The sequence below is a fragment of the Coregonus lavaretus genome (genome assembly GCF_964263955.1).
Source record: "Coregonus lavaretus genome assembly, chromosome: 22".
NCBI lineage: Eukaryota > Metazoa > Chordata > Actinopteri > Salmoniformes > Salmonidae > Coregonus > Coregonus lavaretus.
Genome location: NC_140009.1, coordinates 29,628,398 through 29,656,079, shown reverse-complemented (window position 1 = coordinate 29,656,079; position 27,682 = coordinate 29,628,398). Strand labels below are relative to the sequence as shown.

The 27,682-nt window shown below is 43.9% G+C and overlaps 1 protein-coding gene across 1 annotated transcript in view; it reads left to right on the top strand.

Annotated features, from left to right (window-relative positions):
- Nucleotides 1–385: 385 nt before the first annotated feature.
- The window catches only part of LOC311149338 (rap guanine nucleotide exchange factor 3-like), a gene marked incomplete at its 5' end in the record, with an annotated part of 43,449 nt that continues 16,152 nt past the window's right edge, over nucleotides 386–27,682 (top strand). Inside the window, 7 exons of the mRNA XM_084186494.1 lie at nucleotides 386–404; nucleotides 3,904–3,989; nucleotides 18,093–18,137; nucleotides 26,413–26,519; nucleotides 26,638–26,759; nucleotides 26,887–27,127; nucleotides 27,314–27,398. Of these exons, the coding sequence (XP_084042620.1) occupies nucleotides 386–404; nucleotides 3,904–3,989; nucleotides 18,093–18,137; nucleotides 26,413–26,519; nucleotides 26,638–26,759; nucleotides 26,887–27,127; nucleotides 27,314–27,398 (705 nt within the window). The remainder of the gene's footprint in view (nucleotides 405–3,903; nucleotides 3,990–18,092; nucleotides 18,138–26,412; nucleotides 26,520–26,637; nucleotides 26,760–26,886; nucleotides 27,128–27,313; nucleotides 27,399–27,682) is intronic.

The following is a 27,682-nucleotide window of genomic DNA, read 5'->3' as shown; positions in this document are numbered from 1 at the left end:
TGAAAACTCTCTTGGTAAATAGTGTGTCTGTGTGTCAGCTTCCTGTTGCTGTCTGATTGGATATGACTAGTGATATGAAATGTGTAGTAGCTTACTTTGGTGGTGTAGCAGAGTAGGGGGCCATTTTAGGACATCTGCCACAGTGTCTACCTCCCCCTCTACCCGCCACTATGTTGACACCCCAAGCCCCTAGAGCACACTAGTCATATCCAATCAGACAGCCATAGGAAGCTGACACACAGACACACATAGACACACACACACACACAAAGCTCACAAACCCAAACTGTGATGTATCATCAGTTGTCATATCAAAAGGACAGGAGAGGAGAGTGAAAGAGAAAGACAGCTTTGGGCTCTCAGAACAGAACGCGGAGGCTGAAACATGGCAGAGGAGGTATCAGGTAAAAATATTTTTTTTGTTATCGCCTGTTATCGCACATGTATAGACACTGTATGTTAAATGTACAGAAATATAATTGATGAGCTTTGGGAAAAATAAGTAGTAACTTGTACTCATTGTGGTAATAATTGGGGGTAAGTTAGTTTGGTACTTTTTTGAGGGGGGCACAATACACTCAAAATACACTTAAGGATGAATTTGATATTGATGTACATTTATGTGATACAAACCAATATTAAGATTATCAGGAGCAGATTGCCCCATATCCCCAAGAGTTGCTACTCAGACACAGGTCTTTCTAATGTTATCAGTCTTTTTGAATGTGAAGGTGGACAACAGCAATAAGCATTTCAGTGAGGTATAACAAGAGACCCAAAAGAAAGAGAGACAGAGGGATACCCATAAAAAAGGTAGTTATTAAACATTATAAACTGGGTGGTTCAAGCCCTAATTGCTGATTGGCTGACAGCCGTGGTATATCAGACCGTATACCAGGGGTATGACAAAACATTTATTTTTACTGCTCTAATTACGTTGGTAATCCGTTTATAATAGCAATAAGGCACCTTGGGGGGTTGTGATATATGGCCAATATACCATGGCTAAAGGCTGTTCTTAGGCACGACACATATACCACACCCCCTTGGGCCTTATTGCTTGATTATAAACCGGGTAGTTTGGGTCCTGCATGCTGATTGGCTGAAACAGCATTTCAGTCGTGTGTATACCAGACAATATACCACGGCTATGTCGCAAAAGTACTTTACTGTTCTATTTATGTTGGTAACTAGTTTATAATAGCAATAAGACACCTCTGGGTTTGTGGTATATGGCCATACCTTGGCTAAAGGCTGTATGCAGGTACTCCGCTTAGGCTTATTGCTTAATTATAGTCCTCTCTCACATTAAATCTGTTTGTAGCACCTTACTTATCACTATCTACTTGTCTGTCATCATGAGCAGTCCTCCCTTCCTCTATGAGCATAGGGTCAGGTGAATAAATACTCTGCCATCCTCTCCCTACTTGCTAACTGGCCAAGGGAGACAATAGGAAGGAAAAGGTGAGAGGAAGGGTGGGTGGGAAAAGATAAATAAGCTTAAAACAGCAATACAATAGTGCACACTAAGTATGTACTGAAGGTACATGTTTCAAGGAAAAGGGAGAAATCCCATGGTATAAACGTCTGGTGTTTTGCTCCCATGAGGTGCTTTTCCTCATCAGTACTATACGTTTGTGTTTGTGCGTGTGAGAGTGTGTGTGTGTGTGTGTGTGTGTGTGTGTGTGTGTGTGTGTGTGTGTGTGTGTGTGTGTGCGCGTGTGAGTGTGCATGCACATCTTAGAGACCGTTGTAACACTGAGGCACAACAAAGGTAGCTGGCTAAGAGCACATTCCAAATGGGCGTAGATGCAGGAAATTCCACTCCCTTTCCCAGAGGAACTGCACACACACACACACACACACACACACACACACACACACACACACACACACACACACACACTTATCAAACAGATGAGCTGATGACAAACTTGTTGTGGGGAAAGAACACCAGACCATGGGATGGGACTACTCTTTCTTTGTTTATTCAATCTGTAAATCAATGGTGATTTACAGTTTAGATACACAAGCAATGTACAGTATTCCTAAATTGCTAGAGACAAATTAACCTGTAATAAATGTGCAAATGGAATAACAAATGAGCAAATAATTTGTCTCCCCTCAAATATTTGTATATCTTTTTTAATCACTCACTATAAATCCACAGGTAGATATAATTTGAGAACGGTGACTCGGACTGTAGTGTGAGGGTGTATTCGCTAGGTGGCAGCATTCAATTCCCAAAATGCAAGAAAGGCCAAATGAGGCAGGGGACATTTTGACAACATCAAGGCAGTGCTTGATGACACTTGCTGATTACTGTTTGGCCATCCCTTAGGTCCTATACTATACTAGGCCCAGCTGGTCCTGAGCTCAATGTTTACTGGCTTTTGTTTCAATATCTTGCCTTAGCCTGATAAAGCAATCATGTGGTTAAATAATGAATTATCGTTATGCCCTCAGTCCTAACAAGTTTATGGTTTGAGATCAGTTGTGGGTCATTAAATAGGCCTGATCTAGTTTTTCCATGACAACCGTGTATCAATACAAGCCTTGTAAGTAGGCCTAAGACTAAACCAGTCAACCAAACCGTTGAATTACTGAGTTGAAATAAAGCATAACAAACATTTGCAGCCCACATGATATTGGACTGTGCACAGTAAGACAATGGCAGTCGCTCTGTGAGATAATATCTGATGGAGTCTAGCAGCTAGCTACAGCATGTGTTATTCCTTATCGAACAAACTGACGTGTTGACATTCCCTGAGGAGGTCATAAGAATGAAAACTGGATTCCTTCTTCACTGTGAGCATTCTTAAACTGGCATCTTGGTGTCCCTGGAAGACAAACACTAGAGCCTCACTCAGCCTTCCTTAGCTTGTTGTGTGTATGTCTCTGCTGGAGACTGTACTTTTAGTTTATTAGTTTATTTTAGTTTGGGAATTTTTGGTCTTCTCTAAGCAGGATCGCAGATAGACAAAACATTCTTCGCAGTCCTCAGAAGACATATTTGGTAAGAAATTGTTGTTGCCTGCTTTTCAGGTGGATTGTTTTCGTCAGAAGTACAGGGAGAGGTTTCTTGTCCCGCTTTGAAGGAATGAGACATTTCACGTACACTGCTGGTCTTTAATGGGTGCTATTTTGGGGTCAGATGTTTGTTGTACTAGGCAGCACACTGTGTTTTGTGAACACCCTTAACTCTCTCACCTAGAGTCTAGTGAGAGGATGATGAGGAGAGGTGATATCCAAAACTGAAAAATACTTTGACGAAAAACAACAGGTGTCTGGGTCGAGATAAAGAAACAGAGACACCCTGAGATATTTAGCCATTCAGATAAACTCTATCTCTTTTCAAGGTCCAGGGTATATCTCCTCAGTGGTTATGTAGAGTGACACAAGGCAGAGTAGTAACTGAGGCAACTTAGTAACTAGAAAGAGGGGGCTGTGACACCATCAGTGGGGTCAGCCCAGGAAGGGCAGCTCTCTGCTGGAACAATGGATGGGATCTAAACAAGGCTTATTATGAAACCAGGTCACAGATGAGAATCATGATGACCAAGTGTGCGTCTGAAATGGCACCCTATTTCCTACATAGTGCACTACTTTTGACCAGAGCCCTATGCCGGCCCTGGTCAAAAGTAGTGCACTATATAGGGAATAGGGTGCCATTTAGGACGGAGACCAAGTCAAAGGTCTGTCCAGCCTGACATTCTACTGATTTACATCTCCTAAATCTGCCCTCCAGCTAAACTCTGAAGGATCCAAGTTAGGCTGCCCCCCAGGCCAGGGCATGACAGAAAAACAGAACCAAACATAATGTGTTTCCACAGAACATTACTAGAGGAAACTATAGAGGAAAATACATTAAATTGTCTTTCCTCTCTCTTCTCTTTTACCTAGCAACAGCTTCAGCTATGTTCTCCATGGATACCTTCTTCAAATCTATCCCGTTGCCGTACAGACGGATAACACCAGAGGAGGGGGAAGTAAGTTATCTGTTTATACATCAGGTCACCAAGACAACCAATAGTTTTCCTTCTTCATAACACAAACATGAACATCTTTAAAAGCAGGATAGAGTGTTATCTGAATTATGAGGAAAGAGTTGGAGTGTTGAATTAACTATAGCATAATTTGACACTTACAATTAAACGTTTGTTTTTGTTTAAATCAAGCATTATATGTCCACAAAGAGACATGACTTGGATACACTGTAATGTTTTACAGACACTGTATGATGGAATGCATATTTGAATACCATTACGCACTTAATAAGTTGGCTACAGGTAATTGCGGTTCTACGGGTTGTGCTCTGGGTTTCAAGAAAGGTCTGTGACACCCACATGACGTAATGACATCAGACTTTGAAATAGTTCATAAGACTTCATAGCAGAGTTGTTCTATGTAGGATGTATAAGGGGAGAAAATGAGAATCACTCTTGCTGTCCGTCCTTTAACTATCTCATGCCTCCCCTGTTGTTTTTGTCTGTCCCTGGCCTGAGGCAGTTTATCTGTCTGTGTCCATGTGTCTGTAGGCTACTGCATGGTTAGACAGACAGCTGTGGTCACTCTGATAAGTGTCCACACACCACAATCCTACACACAAACGCAGGCAGACAGGCACGCATACATACAGACACGCAGACACACACACACACACACACACACACACAGAAAGGGGGAGAGAGGGGGGGTTGGAGAGAGATAGAGAGAGAGAGAGAGAGAGAGAGAGAGAGAGAGAGAGAGAGAGAGAGAGAGAGAGAGAGAGAGAGAGAGAGAGACTTTGCCAGAGCAAATTTGCCCATGTCAAAAATAACCCATAAATCAGTAGGAAACTACCTCTATACACACACAAAAATTAGGCTTCCTCAAGGGTTCTTTGGGAAGGGCGATGGATACTGACCCAAATAACCCTTTGAGCCCTTCAAAGGTTAGTTGCAGTTCAAAAAATGGTTATTTCCTCTTTTAGCGATAATTCAAATGTATGGGCGGCGGGTCATTCAAATATTTTGGGACGTGGTTTTCTCACAGCTGTTTTTGTGCAACTGTGAGTGTGTCATTCCAGTTTATCTAATATTTTGTGTTATGCTATTAGATGTTATATATAACTATGGTCAGTGAAGGTGTCTTCTGAGAACAGTTGATTAAGTCAGTAGTTCTCAATTCTCTCCTCAGGAGTCCCCAGACGTTCCAGAGCTAGCACACCTGATTCAACTTCTTAATAAAAACAATAATAACACCTATGGAATTTTAACAATTTAATATGGCTATTAAACCAGAATAATAAACACTGTATGGTTCTAAAAAATAACCTTTGTAGAACCATTCATTTGTTTTCTATATAATTTCAACAGTAAAACACTGTAGAATGCACTGTAAAATACCGTAAATGTCTTTTAAATAATTAATTATGGTGCATTGTGGGAAAATGTTGTGGGTGGGTTTTTCTAGTGCCAAAAACCTTTTCAACACTAGTGGGTACCTGGTATTGTTGTTTCTGACTCATTGACATATTTTGAGTTGTGTCTTGTAAGAGCATATATTTGTTGCACCCATTAGTGAGAATGCTGTACGAATTTAACTGATATGTGGTAGTGGCTCCCCAACAATTAAATGTATATAGGGGACAGATCAGAGTGATAGAAAGTCTCAAACCTTTGTTGAGTGGCTAGCCATGTCCTTTTGATCTGTTTTGCCCTGTAGTCACTGTCAGTTTAGAAGCCTTTGTTAAGGCCTAAATTGCAAGTGATATAAAACACCAAATAGCAGTTGGTATGCTGTAATATAGAATTACATATTCACTATTAGCAACTGCGTAATAGTTTTTCAATACAATTCATCAATAAAGTGCTGTTTTGCTGTATATTTAATACATACTGTAAATTATGGTGCATTGTGGAAAAATATTCTGGGAGGGGAAGAATCTCTGTCTCATTAACATATTTTAAGTGGCTATATTTGTTGCACCTGTTAGTGTGAGTCCTGTACCAATTTAAGTGATATGTGGTAGTAGTTCCCTAACAATTAAATGTCTATAGGGGACAGATCAGAGTGAAAGAGGGTCTTGCCTCCAGTAGTTGATCTAGAAGTGTTGGAGAGACTACAGAAAGATAGGGAGAGTGTTGATCCATCTGATTTGTTTAAGAGATGTCTGCATACTGTGTAAGGACAGGACGTACTGGGTCAGCATTTGCAGTGCAGGAATGTGGAGTGTCAGGAAACGTATTACAGATAATCTGGCTGTATATACGGCGGAGCTGATGGCCATACTGTTGGCCTTGCAGTGGGTGGAGGAAGTTAAGCCAGACAGAGTAGTTATTTGCTCTGATTCATGTGCAGTGTTAATGAGTCTCCAGTCCTTTAGCTCACGTAGCAGACAAGACCTGCTTTATGAGGTACTACAAACCCATGGCAGGATTAGACAGATGGGTATACAGATAAGATTTACTTGGGTCCCAGCCCATGTGGGGGTGGAGGGGAACGAGGCAATAGATGTACTGACTAAACAAGCACTTAGTAGTGGGGATGTTGATGTTGTAGTTTCAATGAGCAAGGCAGAGGGAAAAAGCCTGATATATACAGTGATGGTGCAGAGATGGCAGGAGCAGTGGAATAGAGATACTAAGGGCATGCATTTATTTCAAGTACAGAGGAAAGTCAGGGAGGGGAGGACGGCAGGAAGGGACAGAAGAGAGGAGGCTATTTTTACAAGATTAAGGGTGGGACACAGCCAGTTGAATAAGACCTTAAATGTGATAGGAAAGCATCCAACAGGAAAGTGTGATTATTGCCAGGAAACAGAGACAGTGGAGCATGTATTGCTACAATGTGGGCAATATCAGAGGGAAAGAGAGAGGATGAGATCTAGTATGAGGGAGAAGGGGATACAGGAAATTAGTTTAAAGAGTATATTGAGTAGAACGTCATTAGATATAGTCTCAAATATTTTGTTATCTTTTTTAAGAGCAATGGGGCTGGCAGGTAGGATTTAGTTTCTCCCTGTCTCTGGCCCATACTCCAGTACAGTAGGTGGCGGTAATGCACCATAACGTTGGATGCCAACCGCCGATAAACCCCACTGAAGAAGAAGAAAGAAGAAAGAGGGTCTTAAACCATTAATGGTTGACTATTTAACCATGTCCATTTGATCTGTTTTGCCCTGCAATCATGACCAGTTTTTAAGCCTTTAGAAGGGAAAGTGATATAAAACACCTAGTATTTATTAATATTCTGTAATATACAGATGCCTAGCAGCCAACCTGCATGCTCCAATCCCTTGTAATTACAGTAAAATACTGTAAATTACTTTCTTACAGTTTATTAGTCATTGCTTTGACATTATAGTAATTTAGAGGAAGCTGGTATCAAGGTACAGTGAATATCTCAGTAAGGTATTGGCACTATCAGAGCTAGTCAGAGCTACAGTGGGGGGAAAAAGTATTTAGTCAGCCACCAATTGTGCAAGTTAAAAAGATGAGAGAGGCCTGTAATTTTCATCATAGGTACACATCAACTATGACAAACAAATTGAGAAAAAAAATCCAGAAAATCACATTGTAGGATTTTTAATGAATTTATTTGCAAATTATGGTGGAAAATAAGTATTTGGTCACCTACAAACAAGCAAGATTTCTGGCTCTCACAGACCTGTAACTTCTTCTTTAAGAGGCTCCTTTGTCCTCCACTCGTTACCTGTATTAATGGCACCTGTTTGAACTTGTTATCAGTATAAAAGACACCTGTCCACAACCTCAAACAGTCACACTCCAAACTCCACTATGGCCAAGACCAAAGAGCTGTTAAAGGACACCAGAAACAAAATTGTAGACCTGCACCAGGCTGGGAAGACTGAATCTGCAATAGGTAAGCAGCTTGGTTTGAAGAAATCAACTGTGGGAGCAATTATTAGGAAATGGAAGACATACAAGACCACTGATAATCTCCCTCGATCTGGGGTTCCACGCAAGATCTCACCCCGTGGGGTCAAAATGATCACAAGAACGGTGAGCAAAAATCCCAGAACCACACGGGGGGACCTAGTGAATGACCTGCAGAGAGCTGGGACCAAAGTAACAAAGCCTACCATCAGTAACACACTACGCCGCCAGGGACTCAAATCCTGCAGTGCCAGACGTGTCCCCCTGCTTAAGCCAGTACATGTCCAGGCCCGTCTGAAGTTTGCTAGAGTGCATTTGGATGATCCAGAAGAGGATTGGGAGAATGTCATATGGTCAGATGAAACCAAAATATAACTTTTTGGTAAAAACTCAACTCGTCGTGTTTGGAGGACAAAGAATGCTGAGTTGCATCCAAAGAACACCATTCCTACTGTGAAACATGGGGGTGGAAACATCATGCTTTGGGGCTGTTTTTCTGCAAAGGGACCAGGACGACTGATCCGTGTAAAGGAAAGAATGAATGGGGCCATGTATCGTGAGATTTTGAGTGAAAACCTCCTTCCATCAGCAAGGGCATTGAAGATGAAACGTGGCTGGGTCTTTCAGCATGACAATGATCCCAAACACACCGCCCGGGCAACGAAGGAGTGGCTTCGTAAGAAGCATTTCAAGGTCCTGGAGTGGCCTAGCCAGTCTCCAGATCTCAACCCCATAGAAAATATTTGGAGGGAGTTGAAAGTCCGTGTTGCCCAGCAACAGCCCCAAAACATCACTGCTCTAGAGGAGATCTGCATGGAGGAATGGGCCAAAATACCAGCAACAGTGTGTGAAAACCTTGTGAAGACTTACAGAAAACGTTTGACCTGTGTCATTGCCAACAAAGGGTATATAACAAAGTATTGAGAAACTTTTGTCATTGACCAAATACTTATTTTCCACCATAATTTGCAAATAAATTGGCCATAGTGGAGTTTGGAGTGTGACTGTTTGAGGTTGTGGACAGGTGTCTTTTATACTGATAACAAGTTCAAACAGGTGCCATTAATACAGGTAACGAGTGGAGGACAAAGGAGCCTCTTAAAGAAGAAGTTACAGGTCTGTGAGAGCCAGAAATCTTGCTTGTTTGTAGGTGACCAAATACTTATTTTCCACCATAATTTGCAAATAAATTCATTAAAAATCCTACAATGTGATTTTCTGGAGAAAAAAAATCTCATTTTGTCTGTCATAGTTGACGTGTACCTATGATGAAAATTACAGGCCTCTCACATCTTTTTAAGCGGGAGAACTTGCACAATTGGTGGCTGACTAAATACTTTTTTTCCCCACTGTATATCATAAGATACCTTGTTGTAATTACAATTATTTTGAAGACCAATATCCTTAACTACAACAACATTTTCAGTAACGGTTACATAAACGTTTTACTTGCTACGACTGTAATATGTGTTTTATTTATCAACCGTGGTTGAATGCACCGACTGTAAGTTGCTAAGGACAAAAGCACCCGCTAAATGACCAAATGTAAAGGTAAATGTGAAAATGAAAACTTGCAAAGAGCATTGGGTAATATGTCACTGGGTAATTACAGTAATATGCTGTAATTGTAATTGGTACTATAAATTAGATTACAGTAACTGACTTGGTACTGTAAATTAAATTTCAGTAACATTTGTGGTACCGTAAAATGGATTACAGTAGCTGTACTGTAAATTAAATTACAGTAATTTACTGGCCAATTACTGCCAGTAAGTTACTGTACATTTTACAGGACATGTTTTAGTGTTGTAACCATAGCGGAACCCTTTTTTACACTACATAGAACCTTTTTTTATGATTCTTTATAGAACCTTAGGAAATTGTTATTTTTAGCACCATAGAGGTTCCATTTAGAACCTTATGAGCATGATTCTTTATAGAACCTTTAAAAAAGGTTCCACATAGCACCAAAGAGGGTTCCGCTATGGTTACAAGCCAAATAACCCTTATTTGGAGCTATACAGAACCATTTGTTTTTAGTGTGTACCTCTAACTCTGATCAAAGTGTTTTTGCACCTGTAACTCCTGATGTACAGGTGCTGCTATCTGGACAGGGTCGTATTGTAGCCTGCCCACAGTACTGGCCTGGAACATTATGACCACTTCTATTTGATATACTTATCGTTGACTTAATCTCATCTATCAAACTCAGGTGAAACACAGAGTGCTGGAGCTGCTGGAGCTCCGACTCAACATATTGTGGTGTGTTTTGGAATCAGATAGGACTGCCCTACAAAATGTTAGAAAAATAAATATATTTGTGACACATCCAACTGGGCACAGACGTCAGTTCATCATCTAGTTCTGATTTACATTTGGTTAAGTTGTCAACTAACGTGAATTCAATGTGAAATCAACCCAACATTTCATTCTGTAATTGGATTTAGGTGAAAAATTGGGTGAAAAAAAGACGAAATTCCGTTTAAGTTGATGATTTTTTGCAAATCCAATCAGTTTACGACGTTAATTTAACGTCATCACATTGCATTTTTTTGGTTGAAATGACGTGGAAACAAACAGCGTTGATTCAACTGTATAGTTTTTGCCGGGTGGGATAGGCCTACAGAAGTAGGCTATACAAAAAGTTTAGAACAGCCATGGGAATGACTCCCAAAAGTCTAATCGCAACTGAATGTTGGGAACAACAACAAAAAAAGGCAATTTGTTGCAGTGAATAGAGAATCAGATCCTTCTGAAGAGGCCGCCGATTTTAATGTCTCGGAAATCACTTGACAAGCAGCGGGGACTCATTTGAGAGCAAGTGCGCTCACGCAAAGCGACAATCATGCGCCTGTGCTGAGATAGAGCTGAGGCTGATTGAAAGTGGGTTGGAGTCTCCGCAGAGCAGAGGCAGCAGCCAGCAACGTCGTGCGAGGCAGAGACAGCTGGGTTGAGTTTTGATGTAGGCACGGTAGCCTAACAGTCAGGTTGGATACAAATAATATAGACTTGTGGCTTTGGTGACACAAGAGTAACATGTGGCGATTCAACTGGTCATGCAATGTCCACTGTTGGTATGCTATGTTGTTGTAATGTGAGTCCGGTCTTTGTAACGGGTGGACAGACATGCTTGGTGCCCCGGTCTTCGACATGCGTTATTACCTCAGATCCACTTACGGTGAAAGTTGTTCTGTTTGACTTGAAAAAATATGCATCTGTTCCGGAGTTACAATTATCGAATTTTCCCGGATCATTATTCTGTGGAAACATCGACCATTCGAGGCATCAGTTGGGTATGTTATTATTCTTGCCTAGAATAGCATACCTACAGTTAATAGCTAATAGTATACTAATATTGTAATAATGATAATCATCATCACTAGGCTACTTATCATCTTCATTATCTGCAACATCATGTCTTTGCCTTGTGCTTATTGTTTAGCTTTGAGATGGTCTGATGATGTTGATGATGATGATGATGATGATGATGATAGCGAGTGCTCATGGGTCCTAATATAATTCTTCATAAAAACAACTTTTTATTTTTTCAGAAAGTAAAGTGTGACTATGACTGAAAATATGCTCCAAATATTCCCACCCATGGCAGTTTGATACATTGTTTTCCCAGCAAAAAAGGCCTTCAATAAATGATATAGCCTGTCATGTGGACATGTTTTGAGGTAGTAATGCAGCTCCACAGTACTTGATGAAAATAAGGTGGTGGGAGGTAGAACAATCTCTACAGAAAGTCTGACTGTAGCTGTACACATGTCACAGTCATGCTCTGTCTTTTTACCTTTCGAACACACTGTACACTTCACTGATCAGTTACTATAAACACTACAAGAGGGGGGAAGAGGGGGTCACACTTGAAAACACTGCAACACTTCAGCATAAGAGCTTATGTCATTGTATGTGATTGTGCTACTGTATTAGTGTCTGTGTGGTGAGATGTGTGGGTGGTGTGCACTGCAGAGGTGTAGTATGAATTGGGCTGTGGAGTCAGACACTGTGTTGGTGGAAGAAGTAGTGGGGGGAGAAGGCTCACCACATCCACTGTGACACAGTCTGTATGTGTCCCCAAAACAAAAGCAGCTTCTTGCGTTGCATGTGAGCATGGGGAGAATGCTTAGACTGAGTCGAGGAATACTCTATTGTCTTGAGCATGGGTGCTGGGTAGAGGAGAGGAAGGTAGCAGAGACCCAGCCAAAGTGTTTTTTTTTATTACTTGTGTTATTTATAGTGCATTGTTTATTGTTCACCTCGATCTCCCCATTCAGTTTACAGGGTAGACGATAATGTCTATTTTCCCCCAGCCACAGGAAGATTCAGAATAGTGCTCCTCAAGAAAGATCTAAATTTGGCTTTGACTTTGTTATTGAATAGATCAGGATTATACAAATCTAGAGTTATTAATCGAAATACTTTGTGGTTAGCTGAATCTGTGACGACCTGACTCTAAAAAGGCATAGGTCTTGTATATGATCAATAACAACTTAGCAAGCAAAGGTGCCGTCTGTCAGTAGACAGTCCATTAAAAAAAGTATGTCAATGGAAATATTACTTACTACCCTGATCTTGTGTTCACAAGTATAATAATAATAATAATAATATGCCATTTAGCAGACGCTTTTATCCAAAGCGACTTACAGTCGTGCGTGCATACATTTTTGTGTATGGGTGGTCCCGGGGATCGAACCCACTACCTTGGCATTGCAAGCGCCGTGCTCTACCAGCTGAGCTACAGAGGACCAGTATCAACTGGATTGGCTGTATGAGCGATAAAATAATCCAAATAACTAAAAAATAAAGATGGTTTAGTAAAGTTTCTAAATATCAGTATGTAAAGTGAGTTTGTATATTTGTTTATGTGTATGTTGTTTGTCCTCAAGTAGCCTATAGTTGATGGCACCTTAATTGGGGAGAACGGGCTCGTGGTAATGGCAGGAGCGGAATTAGTGGAATGGTATCAAATAAATCAAACATGGTTTCCACGTGTTTGATGCCATTCCATTTGCTCTGTTCCGGCCATTATTATGAGCCGTTGTGACACTCTGGCTCTAGGACTTGTTTATGTGAGCCAGGGTGTATCTCATTTGGTGGTGTTGGGGATGGGTGAGTTTCATTTTGTTTGTATGTAGTGGTGATTGGTTAATGACTCCCAATCGGAGGTAACGAGTGTCAGCTGTCGGCTCGTTATCTCTGATTGGGAGCCATATATATTCTGTGTGTTTTCTCCTTTGTTTTGTGGGTTATTGTTTCTTTGTTGCTGTTAGTCGTATTTCAGTATAGAACTTCATGTATCGTATTTTGTTGTTTTTCGTGGTTGCTTTATTTAAATAAAGTCATCATGTTCACTCCACGCGCTGCGTATTGGTCCGCTCCTTCAGACGATCGTGACAGAATAACCCACCCTCAAAGGACCAAGCGGCGTGTCAAGCGGCAACAGTATCCACCTGTCAAGGATTCATGGACATGGGAGGAGATATTGGATGGAAAGGGTCCTTGGGCACAACCGGGAGAATATCGCCTCCCTCGTGAAGAGCTGGAGGCAGCCAAAGCTGAGAGGAGGTGGTACGAGGAGGCAGCGCGAAGGTGAGGCTGGAAGCCCGTGGAAGAGAGGCAACCCCAAGAAATTTTTTGGGGGGGGCACATGGCTTGGGCAGCTGGGCAGCAGGAGGCTGCCACAGGGAGAAAAGGAGAGAAGGCTAACGGAGTACGGGAGCCATTGGCGAGTGGAAGGAGGGAAGTTGTTGTGGCACGGCATGAGAGACTGAAGTGTGTTACCAGTCCGGTCCGGCCCGTTCCTGATCCGCAGTTAAGGCCATTGGTGTGTGTTCCCGGTATGGACCGGCCTGTTCCTACTCCACGCACCAGGTCCACGATGTGCGTCGCCAGCCGGCCAGAGTCTGCCGTCTGCCCTAGGGCGTCTGAACTGCCCGTCTGCCAAGCGCTGCATAAGCCGCCCGTCTGTACTGAGCCTGCAAAGCCGTCCGTCTGCCATGAGCCTTCAGAGCCGTCCGCCAGATCGGAGCCGCTAGAGCCTTCCGCCAGACAGAATCATACACCTGCTATGGAATCAGCAGGAGCCGACGCAGCCCATACTAGACTGGAAGCTCAGGTTCGGGACCAGAAAGAGCAGCTCCTGCAGATGGGAGCCGCCCTGCTGGAGGTGATGACTGCAATCCGAGGCTGGGGTCCGCCTCCACCGCCAGCCTCCCAGCCAGCACCATCAGCCAGCCATGAGCAGCCAGATCTGTCAACCAGCCATGAGCAGCCAGATCCGTCAGCCAGCCATGAGCAGCCAGATCCGTCAGCCAGCCATGAGCAGCCAGACCCGTCAGCCAGCCATGAGCAGCCAGATCCGTCAGCCAGCCATGAGCAGCCAGATCCGTCAGCCAGCCATGAGCAGCCAGATCCGTCAGCCAGCCATGGGCAGCCAGATCCGTCAGCCAGCCATGAGCAGCCAGATCCGTCAGCCAGCCATGAGCAGCCAGATCCGTCAGCCAGCCATGAGCAGCCAGACCCGTCAGCCAGCCATGAGCAGCCAGACCCGTCAGCCAGCCATGAGCAGCCAGACCCGTCAGCCAGCCATGAGCAGCCAGATCCGTCAGCCAGCCATGAGCAGCCAGATCCGTCAGCCAGCCATGAGCAGCCAGATCCGTCAGCCAGCCATGAGCAGCCAGATCCGTCAGCCAGCCATGAGCAGCCAGATCCGTCAGCCAGCCATGAGCAGCCAGATCCGTCAGCCAGCCATGAGCAGCCAGATCCGTCAGCCAGCCATGAGCAGCCAGATCCGTCAGCCAGCCATGAGCAGCCAGACCCGTCAGCCAGCCATGAGCAGCCAGACCCGTCAGCCAGCCATGAGCAGCCAGATCCGTCAGCCAGCCATGAGCAGCCAGACCCGTCAGCCAGCCATGGGCAGCCAGATCCGTCAGCCAGCCATGAGCAGCCAGATCCGTCAGCCAGCCATGAGCAGCCAGATCCGTCAGCCAGCCATGAGCAGCCAGATCCGTCAGCCAGCCATGAGCAGCCAGATCCGTCAGCCAGCCATGAGCAGCCAGATCCGTCAGCCAGCCATGAGCAGCCAGATCCGTCAGCCAGCCATGAGCAGCCAGATCCGTCAGCCAGCCATGAGCAGCCAGATCCGTCCAGCCAGGATCCGCCAGAGCCGTCTAGCCGGGATCCGCCAGAGCCGTCCAGCCGGGATCCGCCAGAGCCGTCCAGCCGGGATCCGACAGAGCCGTCCCGCCGGGATCCGCCAGAGCCGTCCCGCCGGGATCCGCCAGAGCCGTCCAGCCTGGATCCGCCAGAGCCGTCCCGCCAGGATCCGCCAGAGCCGTCCAGCCAGGATCCGCCAGAGCCGTCCAGCCTGGATCCGCCAGAGCCGTCCCGCCGGGATCTGCCAGAGCCGTCCCGCCGGGATCCGCCAGAGCCGTCCAGCCTGGATCCGCCAGAGCCGTCCCGCCAGGATCCGCCAGAGCCGTCCAGCCTGGATCCGACAGAGCCGTCCCGCCGGGATCCGCCAGAGCCGTCCCGCCGGGATCCGCCAGAGCCGTCCAGCCTGGATCCGCCAGAGCCGTCCCGCCAGGATCCGCCAGAGCCGTCCCGCCAGGATCCGCGAGAGCCAGCCAGCCAGGATCCGCCATCTAGTCAGGTGCGGTCCCTTAGCCCGGTGCTGCCCCTTAGTCCGGTGCTGCCCCTTAGCCCGGTGCGGCCCCTTAGTCCGGTGCTGCCCCTTGTCCCGGTGCTGCCCCTTGTCCCGGTGCTGCCCCTTATCCCGGTGCTGCCCCTTAGGCCGATGCTGCCCCTTAGTCCGGTGTTGCCCCTTAGTCCAGGTGGGGTTAGTTGGAGGGTGGTCATTGGGAGGAGGCTACCGAAGCAGGTTGTGACTGTGGTGGGGTGGGGATCACGACCGGGGCCAGAGCCGCCACCATGGACAGACGCCCACCCAGACCCTCCCCTAGTCCTGATGTTGGTGCGCCCGGAGTTCGCACCTTTAGGGGGGGGTACTGTGACACTCTGGCTCTAGGACTTGTTTATGTGAGCCAGGGTGTATCTCATTTGGTGGTGTTGGGGATGGGTGAGTTTCATTTTGTTTGTATGTAGTGGTGATTGGTTAATGACTCCCAATCGGAGGTAACGAGTGTCAGCTGTCGGCTCGTTATCTCTGATTGGGAGCCATATATATTCTGTGTGTTTTCTCCTTTGTTTTGTGGGTTATTGTTTCTTTGTTGCTGTTAGTCGTATTTCAGTATAGAACTTCATGTATCGTATTTTGTTGTTTTTCGTGGTTGCTTTATTTAAATAAAGTCATCATGTTCACTCCACGCGCTGCGTATTGGTCCGCTCCTTCAGACGATCGTGACAGCCGTTCTCCCCTCAGCAGCCTCCTGTGGTAAATACACTTATTACATTGATAATACAGTAAGACACGGAAATATAAAATAATAGGCTTAGAATGGAGATTGAGTTCAGTTGGCCTTATTAGAACCATAGTACAATGCTCCATGCCTTAGATGATCAGGCAAACATCATTATTCCTAAAGCATCTGCGGCTTCACATCATCCTTGTGTCTGTTTGATGATGTTTCTGGAATGCAGAGGCGGCATGCAACAACATTAGACCCAATTAAACTGGCTTCACACTGGGCGCCAGCTAACTCTAGTTAATTAAGACAAACATGACATGTGTGGTCAGATACCACCACTAGTAGCAATGCAGACAGAGTCATTTTTCTATAATTAATAGATACTAATAAGTTCTGTACCCCAGTGTACCTGCTTATTGCAATGCATACCAGTGCTGGGGTGGTGGTGACTCCTGGAGATAAACAGGACAAAATGCCTCAGATTCATAGAGGTCCTCATAATGAGAGGTACGTAGCAAGAAGGGCACTTCTTGACTAGAGGGACAGGACATGGCATCTGGTATTTTCCACTGCATGCCCCATACTGCTGCCAGCCCTTCAACTTTGTTTCCTTGAGTTGTTTTCTAAGATGCAAGGGCTTCTCCAAGGAAAATAAACAAAGTCACTATAGCCTACAGGTATGTCTGTGTGATGCTACATCAGCCAAGGTTTTGCTGCTCTGAGCATGGCAGAGAGAGAGCATGAGCGACAAAACATATAAGAGAGACTTAAGTCTATTTTATAGAGTTGGCTAACAGCTGAAAAGGGCAATATGCAGTCCCTTGGTTGGGATCATGTGACAGTGTTGGCAGTAGGACAGACCAGCACAGTTTACTCTGTCAACAGAAAGGAAGGGTGGAGAGGTCTCCACGCTAGGAGCCATTGTACACCTGAACTAAGAGAAGAAACACAATCTAGTACAATAATAAGAAAAGGGGATAGAAGACGAATACTTCATTCTTTTCTTGACTGCAAATGGAGCTGAGGGAAAAATGATCTGTTCAAACATTTTTCTTCTAGCTGCATTTGATACCCAAGGGCATCAATAACGCTCCCACACAAGGAGAGAAGAGATGACAATATCTTCGTCACTTTCCATATTTCTATTTCTCAGCAATTGAGCTGGCGATCCCACACCGCGACCCAGTGAAAACGTGGGGCCTGTAGCTTATATAATCTATTTTCTTCTGAGTGGCCCTCAAGGCAAGGCACTAAGCACTCACCAGTTAACAAGACCTGGAAAGATACAGGAGAGAATGGCCTGAAACAAAGCCCTTGTAAATGACTGTGTACTCCTCTGACACCTCAGCCAGCAGAGTCCATCCATGTCATGCAACTTAACAGCTGGCTTGGGAACACAAGGCTGTCAGTGAATCATAAAATAAGAGTTATAAAACAACAAAAGAGGAAGTAGGAATTAGGCTACAGGATAGTGTTGATGAGTTGAGAGGAGGGTTTGCCCATATATCATCTGGTTTAGGACATATATTGCCTTAACCAGTAGACATATAGAAAAACCTAACTGAAAACAAACTGAACACAATAGTATGTATCTCATTAGACATTAGAATATTTCAGATTCAATCTATCTTTCTGGTCCCACCCAATGGTTTCTGAGAACAACCAGTTTAGCCAGTTCTGTTGGAATGCCTATGAGAGGGAGCCATAATATATAATAGGCTTTTTTATTCAGCAATGCATTGATATTATAGGCCTTCTGAACTGGATGTGAACCTCTATGATGGAATAGTGAAATTATGTAATAGTAGATGATGTTTATTTCTCTCCCGCTTTCCCATAGACCCCACTGCCAGAGGCCATTGACACACAGGACATCATTAAGCAGGTACGTAGTATGCCAGTCAGGGACAGTGCCACACACACACCAGGGTTGGGCTCAGTTTGAATTACATTTTTATATTATATTATTTTAGTTTACTTTGTGAATTGACTGACTTCAATTCTAATTGAGCCCAACCCTGACACACACAAACACACAGTACAGTAGTACTTCACATCCCTACAGCTAGTCTTAGACCTTAATCAATCTGCTCTGGCTTCTGATTAATCTTCTGATGAATCACAATCTTTATGTTGGCCATTTTGACCTCACCCTCAAATCATCTGTTACACCATAGAAACACCACTTCAGCATAGTAGAAATGGTGAATGGAAGTTCAAGTAAGTAAATATAGTACTCTTGAAGCTATACGTACTTAGGGTTAAACATTTGTCGTTATTCATTTATGTAATATTACATCATATAACGCCCCACAGTGTGCCATGTGAAATTCTAAGACTCCCAAGACCTTCAACATACAGTTTGCCTCAATATGATGATCCAATGTATGAGCATAATGACATTCTACAACGATTTTAGTCATCTCAGTTAAATGTCAACCACAACCTGTTGACATCGGACATGGCCTTCAGGCTGTATTTCCAGCTAACTGTTTTTCCTTGGCACTTTTAGGCACTGCGCCAGCCTTTGTTGTTGCAGCGTTGGCATCCTCTGTAACTGCTGAGCCTGTTCTTTTTGGGTTCCTAATAACCTCCATCACTGCTTGAGCAGTGGAGTCTTTAAAAACACATTCCAATCCAGGCGAGCACAGCAGTCACAAGGAGTCTAAAGGACACTCCAAGATCCACAGCTAGCTAACTGCCCCCCCCCCCCCCCCCCCTCTTTCCGGCCCCCACTACCCCCCTGCCTGACCAGATCAGACCCAACCCTCTCACTCCTTTATCTAACTGCTCCTTCAACAGCCCCCTCACAGGAGAAAATAGCCTGATAACGGAGTTGAAATGGAAAGACAGACCCATTCCTGACTGGCATTATTTTGCCCAATATACATACACACAGTCAGGCAGACACACACACACACTCGCACGCGCACACACAGACACACACACACACAGCCAGTCTTGCTTTGATGCATCCAGAATCTCCAGGAATAAAAACTGTGGAACAGTGTTGTCTTCTGCTGCAGGAACAATGAAAACACAGTAGAAGATCAATGCCAGTAACTAGGCCTATACAACATTAAAGTTGAGTTCAGGTCTATGTTTTGTTCTGCACTTAACATGTAGGGAGTATCTTTAATAAATATCCAGTCAGCCTTGGAATGTTCCTAACTTCCCAAGGGCTTTACTGTGTGAGTGCTGTGTGTATTTAGGAAAGGGGAGAGAGGATGCAGGCCTTGTAGCTAATGGGAGAACAGTAGCGAGGCTACAGGGAGGTTGGCTTTGTTAGTTCCAGGCTTGTTCTTCGTAACATCATGGCGGTGATGGTGCTTTGTTTGGTTGCTAGTTGTTGTTCTTATGGTGCTTTGTTTGGTTGCTAGTTGTTGTTCTTGTTTTTTATGTGTTTAGAGCACGTGTCAAACTCAAGGCCTGCGAGCCGATTCAATCTGGCCCAAGGGTGGTTTGAGTTTTTTTTTTAAATAATGTTTTTTTAGTTTGACATTTTTTGGAAGCGGGGGGAAACAATCTTAATTGACATTGAAATGACTAAAACCAAATAGAAACTGTAAAAATTATAATTGACCTAATTTTATAGTCTCTTCACTCTGTCCAGCTTGCTAACAGTCATCCAAACTAAAGCTAGAGAGTCAGGGAGCATCGAAAATGTCAAAATCGATGGCTAGAGGACTATTTATTTTCAAATGTTGATGGCGAGGAAATATACAGTGCGTAAAGTATTCAGACCCCTTGACTTTTTCCACATTTTGTTATGTTATAGCCTTATTCTAAAATTGATTACATTATTTTTCCCCCCCATCTATCTACACACAATACCCCATAATGTTAAAGCAAAAACAGGTTTTTAGAAATGTTTGCAAATGTATTTACATAAGTATTCAGACCCTTTGCTATGAAACTCTAAATTGAGCTCCGGTGCATCCTGTTTCCATTGATCATCCTTGAGATGTTTCTACAACTTGATTGGATTCCACCTGTGGTAAATCAATTGATTGGACATGATTTGGAAAGGGACACACCTGTCGATATAAGGTCCCACAGTTGACAGTGCATGTCAGAGCAAAAACCAAGCCATGAGGTCGAAGGAATTGTCCGTAGAGCTCCGAGACAGGATTGTGTCGAGGCACAGATTTGGGGAAGGGTACTTAAACATTTCTGCAGCATTGAAGGTCCCCAAGAACACAGTGGCCTCCATCATTCTTAAATGGAAGAAGTTATGAACCACCAAGACTCTTCCTATAGCTGGCCGCCAGACCAAACTGAGCAATCGGGGGAGAAGGTCCTTGGTCAGGGAGGTGACCATAAACCCGATGGTTACTCTGACAGAACTCTAGAGTTCCTCTGTGGAGATGGGAGAACCTTCCAGAATGACAACCATCTCTGCAGCACTCTACCAATCAGGCCTTTATGGTAGAGTGGCCAGATGGAAGCCACTCCTCAGTAAAAGGTACATGACAGCCCGCTTGGAGTTTGCCAAAAGGCACCTAAAGGACTCTCAGACCATGAGAAACAAGATTATCCAAGATTGAACTCTTTGGCCTGAATGCCAAGCATCACGTCTGGAGGAAACCTGGCACCATCCCTATCGTGATGCATGGTGGTGGCAGCATCATGCTGTGGGGATGTTTTTCAGCGGCAGGGACTGGGAGACTAGTCAGGATCGAGGGAAAGATGAATGGCGCAAAGTACAAAGAGATCCTTGATGAAACCTGCTCCAGAGTGCTCAGGACCTCAGACTGGAGCGAAGGTTCCCCTTCCAACAGGACAACGACCCTAAGCACATAGCCAAGACAACGTAGGAGTGGCTTCGGGACAAGTCTCTGAATGTCCTTGAGTGGCCCAGCCAGAGCCTGGACTTGAACCCGATCGAACATCTCTGGAGAGACCTGAAAATAGCTGTGCAGCAACGCTCCCCATCCAACCTGACCGAGCTTGAGAGGATCTGCAAAGAAGAATGGGAGAAACTCCCCAAATACAGGTGTGCCAAGCTTGTAGCATCATACCCAAGAAGACTTGAAGCTGTAATCATTGCCAAAGGTACTTCAACAAAGTACTGACTAAAGGGTCTGAATACTTACGTAAATGTGATATATATATATATATATTTTTTTTTTTACATTTGCAAAAGATTCTAAAAACCTTTTTTGGCTTTGTCATTATGGGGTATTGTGTGTAGATTGATGAGGAGAAATAACAATTTAATCCATTTTTGAAAAAGGCTGTTTGGGGTTTGGTGCTAGGTATATTCACACAGTTAAGATAAACTTCTCGTCAATGCCGTCAGGTCTTTTTACCTAAATTGGCACTTCGTGTTTTGAATAAAGAAAAAAATTATCCAGTGCTGTAACTTGCTATTTCTGAAGTGGGGGAGGAAGTCTACTTGTTGGAAACAATAACCCCTTAGAAAGTCTGACGTTGTCTTGTCTGTATAGAGAGTTGGATGTGAGATGCAGTTCATACAGCTCCTCTGTGTGTTGCTCCATCCCTCACTCCAGGTACAGTCATGTTCCAGAGAGAACAGAAGAGGAGAGAACAAAGCCCACCAAGGTCACAGCACAGAGGGAGACTGTAGACTCGCCCACAGAGGAAACTTTCAAAACTAGTGGAAACTTTACACTATTTAACACAGACACAAGTATAGTAAACCCACACATCACACTCAGTGATTGAAACAGTTACTCTCACTGAGCCAGAGAATGAAGGTAATGAAGTGACTTTATTCAAGTGTAGTTATAAAATGAAATAAAGTCTGTGAGGAAAGGCCATAACCACAGACCACATTAGTTATTGTCAGAGACAAACCAACCCACCCACAAATATACAAACCATTTTAACAGGCCCATATGTTCCTTTTGTGATACTACACCATTCAAACACAGACATAACATTCAAAGGCAGACTTTGACTTGGTCGCCATAAGAAAGTGTGTCAATAATGTTTATCTAAAGTACATAGTCAACCTGTTCCGGACCTGAAACGTCAGAGAGAGCAGTGTGAGAAAGAGAGGGCACTTCTACAGGACATACAGTATGTCATTCACCAGCACTGGCACACTTGAGGGAAAACTGTTTACTCTGTAACCTGATGCATGCATTTGGAAAAATCAGGGAGCTCCTTCTGCCTATACTAACACATTGAGTATAGTCCATAGTGATAGAGGTAGACATGTATAGGGGACTAGGCATCAGGATATATGATAAACAATGTATTTATCTGAGTGGCACTGGTGTGCCCAAGTCAAAATTCCATGTGCATTTCACAGGTCCTGTTTATAAGTGTGTTCCAAAAAATAATCAAGATTAGGGAAAGTTTTTGCCACGGCACACCCGTTGAAAACCACTGCCCTAGATGACATGTTTAGATGACAGTACCAGTTAAAAGTTTGGACACACCTACTCATTCAAGGGTTTTTCTTTATTTTTACTATTCTCTACATTGTAGAATAATAGTGAAGACATCAAAACTATGAAATAACACATATGGAATGATGTAGTAACCCAAAAAGTGTTAAACAAATCAAAATATATTATATATTTGAGATTCTTAAAAGTAGCCACCCTTTGCCTTGATGACAGCTTTGCACACTCTTGGCATTCCCTCAACCAGCGTCATGAGGTAGTCATCTGGAATGCATTTTAATAACAGGTGTGCCTTGTTAAAAGTTCATTTGTGGAATTTCTTTCCTTCTTAATGCGTTTGAGCCAATCAGTTGTGACAAGGTAGGGGTGGTATACAGAAGATAGCCCTATTTGGTAAAAGACCAAGTACATATTATGGCAAGAACAGCTCAAATAAGCAAAGGGGAATGACAGTTCATCATTACTTTAAGACAAGTACGGGGGACCAGTACGAAAAAAGTATGAAAATGTAAGAGCTCACTACTGTAAGTCGCTCTGGATAAGAGCGTCTGCTAAATGACAAAAATGTCAAAAATGTAAGAAGGTCAGTCAATCAGGAAAATGTCAATAACTTTTAAAGTTTCTTCAAGTGCGGTCGCAAAAACCATCAAGCGCTATGATGAAACTGTCTCTCATGAGGACTGCCACAGGAAATGAAGACCCAGAGTTACCTCTGCTGCAGAGGATATGTTCATTAGAGTTACCAGCCTCAGAAATTGCAGCCCAAATAAATACTTCACAGAGTTCAAGTAACAGACACATCTCAACATCAACTGTTCAGAGGAGACTGTGTGAATCAGGCCTTCATGGTCGAATTGCTGCAAAGAAACCACTACTAAAGGACACCAATAAGAAGAAGAGACTTGCTTGGGCCAAGAAATATGAGCAAAGGACATTAGGCCGCTGGAAATGTGTCCTTTGGTCTGATGAGTCCAAATTTGAAATTTCTGGTTCCAGCTGCTGTGTCTTTGTGAGATGCAGAGTAGGTGAATGGATGATCTCCGCATGTGTGGTTCCCACCGTGAAGCATGGAGGAGGAGGTGTGATGGTGTGGGGGTGCTTTGCTGGTGATACTGTCTGTGATTTATTTAGAATTCAAGGCACACTTAACCAGCATGGCTACCACAGCATTCTGTAGTGATACGCCATCCCATCTGGTTTGCGCTTAGTGGGACTATCATTTGTTTTTCAACAGGACAATGACCCAAAACACACCCCGAGTCTGTGTAAGGGCTATTTGACCAAGAAGGAGAGTGATGGAGTGCTGCATCAGATGACCTGGCCTCCACAATCACCCGACCACAACCCAATTGAGTTGGTTTGGGATGAGTTGGACCGCAGAGTGAAGGAAAAGCAGCCAACATGTGCTCAGCATATGTGGGAACTCCTTCAAGACAGTTGGAAAAGCATTCCAGGTGAAGCTGGTTGAGAGAATGCCAAGAGTGTGCAAAGCTGTCATCAAGACAAAGGATGGCTACATCGAAGAATCTCAAATATAAAATATATTTTGATTTGTTTAACACTTCTTTGGTTACTACATGATTTCATATGTGTTATTTCATAGTTTTGATGTCTTCACTATTATTCTACAATGTAGAAAATAGTAAAAATAAAGAAAAACCCTTGAATGATTAGGTGTGTCCAAACTTTTGACTGGTACTGTACATGTTCTCAATGGGCAGACACAAGGAAGGCAGTGATAGTGTATGTCAAGTTGTTCATCACAGAGTTCACAGAGTTTTAGAGTTTTTGGTCTTACAGTATATACAGAACCGAACAGATTGATGATGAGTGATTATGTCCTGTGTGTTTAGCTACTTGCTGACAATGATCAAGTTTAGTAGGTGGCATGCTGTACCCAGGATGTACTGTATGAAACATTCTGTTTTGGTCTGTTGTTTTAAGAAAATGTGTTTAAGATAGCAAACTGAACACAGTCACAGTAGAAATGCCAGCCTGGCTGCAATGATGATGGGGGATTTATGCATTTGGAGATTATTATCACAGTGTCAGAGGTCAGATATGACCAGGCTGAGAACATGGTGATAGCTAGTGGTCCCACGGGAACAGTCAGGGCACATGGGAATAGTGGTGACCTCCAGCCAGTACAGCCAGTCTGCGGTCCCCTGGGACCAGTCTGCAGTCCACTCTCCACAGCAGATGCCAGTGGAGAGGATGAAAGGTTCAGAATGATGCATACCGTCTGTAGACACTAGGTCTGGGAGCAGAACCGCCTGTGGGAAAACAGGTGGATGAAGGGGGAGAGATGGTGGGTTTGGGGGACCCCTCAGTTAACTTCTCACACAGCAGGTGTGTCTCTGTGAACTTTAAACTAGCATGCAGGTTTCCCCGTTGCTTTGTACATGGTTCTGAAAAATGTATGAGAACCCCAGGTTCTGTCAGGTTGTGTTGTCTTCGCAGAGGCCGGAGTCGGCAGATCAGTCACGGGTCAGGAGCCAATAATTTCATCTGAGTGGCTTGGAGCCAGAGCCATTGGCCAGGGCAGGCTAGGGGCCGGGTTTGGGGACAGGAGAGAGAGGGGAGAGGGCCTCACAGGCAGCCCCATCCACCACAACACCAGCCAGAGCAGGCTAAGGGCTGAGGCCTGGCTAGGGGCCAGGCTTTTGGGAGAGGAGGGGAGGGGAGGAAAGCACTGTCCACCACAACACCAAGCCAAGTGGAGACAAAAGCTAAAGGAAATGGTCTTTGTTAAATTCCATCTGAATCTCAAGACCACTACCTTGGACAAACAGCACCCTAAAGGAAGCCCAATAACAAACAAGCAACTGTGTGAGTCCCTCGTGGAATCACAAGACTAGGAGCAAGAAACTATTGAGTGGAAGGGAGTAAAAACTAAAAAGGCATTCTAGTTCATTAACAAATCCAGTAAATATTGATATGTAGTAGTTTGTAATATTGGTTTTGTCACGGAGGTTGCGTATAAACAGGAGATGGTAGGAAATAGGCTGCATAGCAACAGACCCAATGTGTTGTGAGTTACATAAGCTTTGGTCTGCATCAGTGGTTGATGCAGTTTTTACACTCTAGTTTTTTTTTCATATTCTGTTTGGGTGGTAGAGCATGGCAGAGAGGAGCGAGATAGGAGGGGGGAAGGAATGGAAAAAATGAGGTGTATTAGAAATGATACTACTGGGAGAAGCTGAGAGGAGGCAAAGTGTAGCCAAGTGACATCCACTCACTCTCTGATGAGGAGACAGTTATGTGTGTGGTGTGGGAGAGTTTAGCAGTGCAGTAACTCTCTCTATAACACGTTCTCACCAGCTTTCCTCCCACACACACAATTAGGGACTCTTGCCCCTGCAAAGCAAAACACTCCACTCACACAAATGACGTATGTGACATCACACATGGTTTTTGTAATGCTTCTCACAGAATATTATGTTTTCTGCCGCTGCCACTTGCTTTTCACTTTTCATTCTAGCTCCTGCCTGCATGCTAAGTCTACACAGTGGGTCACTGTTGTCACTGTGTCTATTGATAAACAAGAACTTCTGTGTGAAATTTCACATTTCGCTTTATTTATATGATCTCCTGTCTTTATCACATCATGAAAATTACGCAGAAGTAAAGGCATGTTGGTTGTGTGCATATGATAGGCAGAGAAAGTGGTCCATTGTCCAATTATCTTTTGATTTGTACATATCCTACATTTGACTGTATCAAGTATTTGATAAGCTTTCTCTTTCTCTCTCTCTCGCTCTCTCTCTCTCTCACCCCTTGTAGTTTCTGTCGGATCGTATTCTGAAGGCAGCCAGGGTGGTGTATAGTGTCTTGATAGAGCGTAACCCTGGCCTGATCAGAGACAGAAAGCATCACCTGAAGACCTTCAGGTATGGAGCCTTGCTCCTGTCAATGATTGCAAATACTACTATTACTTTGAGCGTTTGTCTTTCTGAAATTAAAATACTAGATCGTTTCCTTGTAGAAATCTAACTCTCTCGCTTACAGACAATGTTGTTCGGGGAAAGAGCTTGTTGATTGGCTGATGAAGCTAAACGAATGCTTCCAATCAAGGAGCCAGGCAGTTGGCATGTGGCAAGTCCTGGTGGATGAAGGAATCATTGTTCATGGTAAGAGACTTTAATCAGAGTGAATGTATTATCATCATGTATTATCAAATATGATACTTTTTCAAGAATCAACCACTCCCTGCTGTGAGTGTAACCAAACTCAATGTTTCCTATCATCACAATGTAGTGAAGCAGGAGTTAAACTTCCATGACAAAGACACACAATTTTACCGCTTCCTGGATTCAGAGTTTGGACTGAACAACATGACCAATGAGAAGAAAGCACTGAATCACACAGCCAATGAGAAACTCTCACTGAACCACACAACTAATGAAAAGGACCAATTAGACGATGAGCTGCAGGAGGGTTTGTCGTTATTACTGCAGATTGGTCCAGATGCTCTTTTGACCATGATTTTACGTAAATGGTGAGTTCCATTTTATTATACTGTGTGTTTGTATCAAGTTTGTTTTACTCTTCAAGTCAAAGGGAAATTTCCATCCTCAGATGGACAAAACACTTTTATTGTATTCTATCTGCTCTCCTCTCCTATCGTATCATATAGCATCCTATTCTAGTCATAACCTGGGACTGTATTGTGACCTCTCTGCAGCCCCAGCCAGCGTAGTGCTGAGGACCTGGAGGTGATATATGAGGAGCTGCTTCATGTCAAGGCTGCTGCTCACCTCTCCTCCACAGTGAGTTACAGCTTCCTATACTGTCCCTGTCTTTGGTTGCGTCCCAAATGGAACCCTATTCCCTATGTATTGCACTACTTTTGACCAGGGCCCATAGGGCTCTGTCCAAAAGTAGTGAACTCTACAGGGAATATGGTGCTATTTAGGATGCATACAGCCTGAGTCTAATCAGAAGATTTTCAGGATGTTCTGTAGAAATGTAAAACCGTGCTACACCAGTCCATGGCCCATATTTACAGTCTCAGAGAAGGAGTACTAATAAAGCATCAGTTTTGCCTAGATCA